The 7,630-nt window shown below is 41.4% G+C and overlaps 1 protein-coding gene across 3 annotated transcripts in view; it reads right to left on the bottom strand.

Moving 5' to 3' along the window:
* LOC126997953 (monocarboxylate transporter 2-like) overlaps window positions 1-7,630 on the bottom strand; it is a 36,816-nt gene that overhangs the window by 5,293 nt on the left and 23,893 nt on the right. For 2 of the 3 annotated variants that reach the window (XM_050859213.1, XM_050859212.1), the window contains exons 2-3: window positions 4,353-4,581; window positions 1,347-1,516 (exon numbers count right to left, since the gene is read on the bottom strand). In XM_050859213.1, coding sequence (XP_050715170.1) covers window positions 1,347-1,516; window positions 4,353-4,528 — 346 coding nt within the window. In that variant the 5' untranslated portion in view covers window positions 4,529-4,581. Of the gene's footprint in view, window positions 1-1,346; window positions 1,540-4,352; window positions 4,582-7,630 lie in introns of those variants that run through there. The other variant, XM_050859214.1, reaches the window with a different exon arrangement.

Here is a 7,630-nt window from a genome sequence, read left to right as displayed (position 1 = left end):
GATAGGGTGAGCGTCGGCGATGACGTCATCGGACTCCTAGCGAATCACAAGCGTGTTTTCAAAACTGGCAGCCGCCTTCAACTGCGGCTTCAAAACGATCCGTTCTCTCTTCCCGTTTTCTCTCTCTCTCTCTCTCTCTCTCTCTCTCTCTCTCTCTCTCTCTCTCTCTCTCTCTCTCTCTCTCTCTCTCTCTCTCTCTCTTGCCATAGCCACAATGTTTGGAGGAAAACGTCCAGTGTGATACTATCTTTAAAGGTAGCGTGCGTGATGTCGATGGTAAGTAGACGTGACCCGTACGTGTCAAAGCAGCGCGAAACGCGGGGTGATAATGCGCGAAAGTTGGGATGGTAAGAATTTAGGACTAACCGCAAAACTCGTGGATCGCGAAACTCGGATGGCGCTTAACTCGAGAGGGTACTATATATATATATATATATATATATATATATATATATATATATATATCTCTCTCTCTCTCTCTCTCTCTCTCTCTCTCTCTCTCTCTCTCTCTCTCTCTCTCACATCAAGATGACATAGTAAAATCTAGTGAGGCCACAATCAATGCCACATGTCAATAAGACCACAGTGTGATGATGTAGCAATATTCAGCTTTCCCAACTTTCAAGTAATCAATGTTTTACTAATGAAAGTGTGCATTACCATTCCCAAGTATCGTCTCTGCCAGTTCTTCCCCACAAAGATGCTGTCCATATACAGGGACCTTTTCCATCCTCTTATGGAGTATGCATCTCATGTGTGGGGGGACTTCACACACATAACCCTACTAGACAGAGTGGAGTCAAAGGCTCTTCGTCTCATAAATTCTCCTCCTTTTACTAGCAGTTTTCTACCTCTTAAATTCCGCTGCAATGTTGCATCTCTTTTTATCTTCTATCGATATTTTCATACTGACTTCTCTTCTGAACTTTCTAACTGCATCCCACGTCCCCGCTGCACTTGACGTTCTCCTCTTGCTCATCCCTATACTGTCCAAACTCCTTATGCAAGAGTTAACCAGCATCTTCATTCTTTCATCCCCTTCACTGGTAATCTCTGGAACAGCCTTCCTTCATCTGTATTTCCTCCTTCCTATGACTTGACCTCTTTCAAGAGGAGAGTATCAAGACACCTCTCCACCTGAAACTAACCTCTCTTCTGGCTACTCTACTTTCATCTTTTTAGGAGCAATGTTTAGCAGGCTTTATTTTTTACACTTTTTTTATGCCCTTGAGCTGCTTCCTTTCCTATAAATAATAATGAAAAAAAGGATTTATATGCTTGAACTTGAGTTGATGTACGAGTCACCCCTGTAAAAATAGGTAAGAACAGAGAGAAGTGTTACACACACAGGATACTTCGTGTACCAAAGAGCAGGCCCATGACCCAGGCAGACTCTGCTCCTGATGCCTCAGGGAAGTGCTGTAGCAGCAGGAGGTACATGATACCAAAGCTCTTGATGTAGCCGGCAACAAGGGTGTTGATGCCGAACACTGCCCAGACTATCACCCACGCATACCTGCAACTCACATCACCCCACATCTGTAATATTTGGTTTTGCTGTACACCACATGAAATAGGAAGTTCTCAAAAGCTAGTCATGTCTCAAGAAGAAGAAAAGGAAGACATTTAAAAAAGCAAGCAAACAAAAAATCTGCAAGCAAATTTTTTACCATGTATAATGAAGAAAAATGTCTGCATGGAAATTAAGTTTATAATACTACAGAAAATGCATCCATATTAGTTTACTTTGTTATTAAAAAATAGAAAAAAATAATTTAAGTGACCAAAGTTAATAAAAATTAAATGTTTTTAGAATATCAGCTAAGAGAAAGACCAGTGTGTTGACATGATCAGAAAGACAGAGTAGGAAATTGATTTCCATAGGTTTAAATAGAAAATTAGACCACACAGACCCCATGGTCCAGACTATAGGTGATCTGTCCTTAAACCTAAGTGATTCTACATTAATCAGGTAGCTCCAAAACTTTGCAATTCTAATTTAGTTAATATTAAGTTGAAGGAAGTGTCAGTCAAGCTTGTTTTCAAAGGTGTCAATCGTGTTACACTGGACCACTGAAGGTGGGAGCTCATTCCATTCTTGCACTACAACGTTGGTGAAGAAAAATTTGGTGCAGGCTGAATTTACTTGTTTACATTTAAGTTTTGTTCCATTATTTCTTGTTCACATAGTGTCATTGATCATAAACAATTTTGATTTGTCTGCATTCGTAAAGCCATTAAGTACATATTTTGAAACATTCGATCAGTTTTCCTTGGAGGCGACGTTTCTCAAGAAAGAACATGTTAAAGGTTGAGAGCAAGGTTTGTTGCGCCAGAAAAGGATAATTTTTGTTGCCCGACATTGAATCTTCTAATTTAACAATGTCCTTTGCATTGTGGGGAGTCCAAAACTGTACCGCATATTCCAAGTCGGGTCTGACTAAACTATTGTAAAGCGGAAGTATTACTTCTTTATTTTTGAATAAAAAGTTTATTTTAATGAAGCCCAGCATTCTCTTCACTTTATTTGCTGCATCGATGCATTGCTGTGAGAATTTGAGGTTTGACGCAACTTTGAAACATAGGTCCTTGACGCATTAAACGCTTTAGAGTTTAACGCTGCGTATTTCGTAATTGAACCTTTTATTTCTTGTTCCAACTTGAAGAGCCTGACACTTATCTACATTAAAGGGCATCTCCCATCTAGCAGACCAATCTGAAATTTCATGCAAATCTTCTTGGAGGCTTTGTCTGTCTTCATTGGTGAGAACCGAGTTACCAATCTTAATGTCATCTGCAAATTTACCAATGAGATTATTCATTCCAATGTCTACATCGTTGATGTAAATAATGAAGAGCACTGGGTCAAGAACCGAGCCCTGAGGGATGCCACTAGTGACAGGCATCCACTCTGAGTTAAATCCATCGATCACCACTCTTCGTGTAATGCGGGGAAAACTGAGAAATCAATAACCTATAATAAGTGATGTGTTGCTCGTGAATTAGGTGGTTACGAACCGCAAGACAGACAGATGAACCAGATGTGGAGCTGGTGGCGTGACTACGCCTCGGCCGAAGGTGCCGAATGATCATTAGTTAGTTTTTTCACGGAGGATCGACGAGCAGAATTTTTCACCTGTATTGAGTGAGAGAACCAGTTGCTTCGAAACTCTTTCTGAACTGGCGGAACAGGCCAATTGGATGTTAACTAAACCACCGATAAATGCGTTCACTAGCCTCTGGCTAGCCGCGGGCAGTGGGAAGAGGTGAGAAGCCAACTGTGTGAGAGTCTCCCTCACACACCGTCTCGATCTCACCCCCACAGGTACGTTGAACCCAGTTCCTGGGCACCAAGCTTGTTAGTGTTATATTGATACAATGTTAATGTTACTTAAAGAGTTGAATTGACACACACCATCTTGACCTCACCCCTTTTGTGTGGGCTTATGATCACCCACTTGGTATCTTAACCCCACACGAATACCTTGCCCTCATACTCATCTTTGTGAACACATATCGATCGGTGGTTGAAGGGATACATTTTATTGTACAATTCTGCACCATAGAAACTTGACTAGGGTAGTTTTTGTTAGCTATGGCCAGGACTCTATATCTATATATATTTTATGAAATTATCTGTGATGGGTAGGCCCTTCTGGTGATTGGAATGAGGAGTTGTAACCAGTATTGTAGAGTAACTTGGTAAAAGCTTGCTACCATTACCCACAGAATGAGTTGTCAATAGCATTGTTACTTAACTTCAATAAGCTCGCTACCATTATATACCAAAAGAATGTGAATAAACTAATCATAATTTAACCTTTTGTTGCGTCACCCTAACAACTATGAAACTCACTTGATAATAACATATTAAAAACCGAGGATTGAAGCTGAAGGCAACACATTTGTTGTCTGTTACTCAGCCAATTCACGATCCACTGGTGTGCTTGACCGTCAATACCTATTTGCCTTAATTTATACAGTAATTTATGGTGTGGAACTTTATCAAATGCTTTCTGGAAATCAATATAGACTACGTCCAGTGATCTGGTTACATCATAAACTGAGGAGAGGTCGTCAGTAGGTTTGATAGGCAGGATCTTTTGTTGCAGAAGCCATGTTGTGAATCTTTGGTTAATGAATGGCTTTCAAGGTAACTCACAATTTTGTCTCTAATTATGCTCTTGAGTAGCTTACCTGCAACTGAAGGAGGAGACATTAAATTGAAAAATATTACATTATCGATTCATGAAAAGTTTGGCGAAAGATGATACACTCGCAATCCTGCCTGGACCAGTACCACCAGCATCACCACCACCATCACTGCCATCATCATCATTATCACCACTTACCCTTTGTCTCTGGCTGAGGGGGGGAGAAGGGGTAAGAGTGGTGGCTCTGGTGAAGCAGGGCACAGTGATGAGCTGGACTGCTGAGTGCCATCTTTTCTCTCAATGGTGAACTGGTGAATCCCATCTTTGCCCTCTCTTGTGACACTGGTGGACGGGTGACTGTCATCTTCTAGCATAACACTGGTGGACTGCTGCTTGTCATGTTCTTTGTGGCTGTGTACACTGTTCTCTGTAAGGCAGGGGATGTTAGGCAGTGGTCATGTTTAATGGTGCTTACAGTGGCAACAAAGGTGTTAGAAATTGAAACAAAAATGTGTGTTGTTTGCTTCCCTTAAGGTTCAGGATGTATAGTTGAGCCTTGGTACATTACTGAGGCCTTGGTATATTTTGAGTTGTTTTTCTATTTCAGATTGAGTTCTAGGGATATTTTTACTTATCATAATGTTGACTGAGGTAGTACTAAGTGACACATTTTCTACAAGGTTTTGTGTATTTTGAATGATTTTGACACATTTTTGTCATAAATCCATATAGTTCTACTTTTTACTTCCATGGAACGGAGATTCATTTGGAAAGAATTATCATTTTGTTTATGTTTTGTGCTGTGTAGAAAATTACATTATCAATCCATCAAAGTACTGGGGCTGAAAAATAATATAATAATGTGTCCTGGTCCTAGTATTTGTTTTATTTTTCTGATAGTTCAGCAACTAAAAAAGTTTCCCCTGCCATTTTTGTGTTTTTAACATCAAACAGCTAGTTGGCTTGACTCTAGTTATTAGTTTTACACCTGTGATACCACTTAGTTATGTCTCATCACTTTGCTGATGAATGTGACAAGTTAGTTTGGTCATGCATTTTCCACCAAATTTTGCATCATGAAGTCAGTTTTACACTTATTTTTGTGCACAGGATATCCAACAACCCCTGGTGATATGGTGCAGAGCACGAGAGCCTCGTTCCCCACTCCACTTATCAGTTCAAGTAAGTAATTAAATGAACTTCTTTCAACTTGCCATCATCTAATCACTGTCACCTGATCTACCTCTAACCTTGCCTTATATATCTTACTCTAATGTAACTTCATCTAAAAACAACCCAATGAAGTGGGGCGAGTGGGAAGGGAAGCGAGCCAGATCAGCTGGGAGATTCGGGATTTTGAAAAATTGACATTTGTGGGTGCATTTTGACTTTCTCAGAAAGTGGACCTTTTAGGAAACGGGAGAGGTGTCGTCCGATCCCACCGACCCCTCCCTGGGTACGGCCCTGCGGAGTTCTGAGTTAGGCCCCTTTCACACGAACGATTTTTACCGGTTTTGGCGGCACTGAATGCGGATGTTCCCGGGCCAAGCCACAGGGCTCAAGTCGATCGAAACATCCGCATTCAGTGCCGCCAAAACCGGTAAAAATCGTTCGTGTGAAAGGGGCCTTACTATAGTAAGGCCCCTTTCACATGAACAATTTTTGCCGGTCCGGCACATGCCGCACGGTTTAGCATTACATTGACTCATGGGCAGAGCTGGGCACTTCCGTACCTCTGTCCGCACCTCCGCTCCTCCGGACCTGCGGACCTTTAAACGAGGTGCGGAGGTCCGAAGTGCGGAAAGTTTTTCAAAAGTGCGGAAGTAACAGGTGCGGAACGGCAGTATTTTAAGTCCGTACCTCCGCACCTGAGGTTTTCAAGGATAAAAAAAATGAAAACGACAAACAGTCCGCGCTCTGCAGTAATACTTCCGGTCGTTCCTCTTTTGAATGATATTAACCGGAATTTTCTGTGTTGCATGTGTACTGAGGTATGATAATTATGATGAGTGTAAAAGTAGTTACTTTACTTCAGGTGGTGGAGATTCTATGCGTTAAAATGACAATAATGATAACAAAAATAATGGTAATAATAATAATAATAATAATAATAATAATGATAATAATAATGCTGCTGCAGTATTGCCTTGTATTTCTTTTTTTTAAGGTACGGACTAGATTTTTCAGGCGCGCTTTAATAGTTTTGGGTACGGTACCGGAGGTGCGGAGGTGCGGTACCGGAACGAGTGAAAAAATTTTAGGCGCGGAAGTACAGGTACGGACTATATGTGTTTCGAGGTGCGGAGGAGCGGTACCGGACTACCCGATAACGCGCCCAGCTCTGCTCATGGGTGTATTCACACGAGGCCGGAGCGGCAGTCTTGCCGTTCCGGCAGGCGCACCCTGCCGTACTGCCAGCAAGACCGCAACGGCAGAAATGCCGCACAACGGTTTCGGTGGTTATTTGTTGCTATGAGCGCCTTCACACATCCGGTGTTCCCGCGCGCGGCGAGGGATAGTTGTCTGTCAAAACTGGGAGGAAGGGCACGCGACCACTTTGTCTGCATCATTGGAAAAGCTGGTATGCACTATATTTTCCATCTTAAGAACTTTCAATTAATGTATATTGAAAATGTAAGTGTCTTACATATTAATTCTGTATACCTCTGTACAACAAACGTCTGCATTTAAATTTCAGGGCTTTGGCTAATTTTAATTATCATGACACGGAGCTGCTGATCTCCGAGATTGATAGACGGCCTTGTTTGTGGGATATGTGGGATATCTTTCTCTTACTGCATATAGCAATAACAAACAATATAACGTGTGGTGTTGCAACTTTTTTCTCGCTAGTTCCGTGTAAGACAACGATAGCTAAAACAACAACAACAACAACTATCACTACAGCTCTACTACCAAGGACTGAGTAAAGTGGCTAAATCATTTTCATTATTGCCAGTAATTATGACCCTCTCTCTCTCTCTCTCTCTCTCTCTCTCTCTCTCTCTCTCTCTCTCTCTCTCTCTCTCTCTCTCTCTCTCTCTCTCTCTCTCTCTCTCTCGACAAGGCTGGGATAAGGGAAGGGATATGATAAATGAGTGAAGATGAACGACGAGTGGTAAAGAGAAATTGAGAAGGAGCAAAGAGGAATGATAAATGATGGACCCAGACGAGAGGGATGAAAGCGCCATATCCGAAGATGCTCCTACCAGCAAAAGAAAGTTAAATGTGAAAAAATGCCGCAATGTGTTAAGTGTGTGACGCCGCCTTAGGTAACAAAAAACAAAGTCAGGATTAAGGAAATAGTAAACATCATTAACAACACTACACCGATCAGCCACCAGCGAAATTAACTAACCAAAAATATATGAAAGTGCAATCATGAGCTGTAGCCTAAACAACAGTTAATACAATGAAAAAGAAAAGAAAGATAAAACTGCTGATAGAAGTAAAAGAAAAAGAGGAAAATAGGAAAA

Source organism: Eriocheir sinensis, chromosome 13 (genome assembly GCF_024679095.1).
Source record: "Eriocheir sinensis breed Jianghai 21 chromosome 13, ASM2467909v1, whole genome shotgun sequence".
In the NCBI taxonomy this organism is placed as follows: Eukaryota; Metazoa; Arthropoda; class Malacostraca; order Decapoda; family Varunidae; genus Eriocheir; species Eriocheir sinensis.
Note: the sequence above shows the minus strand (reverse complement) of the source record. Positions and strands in the feature narration are given on the sequence as shown.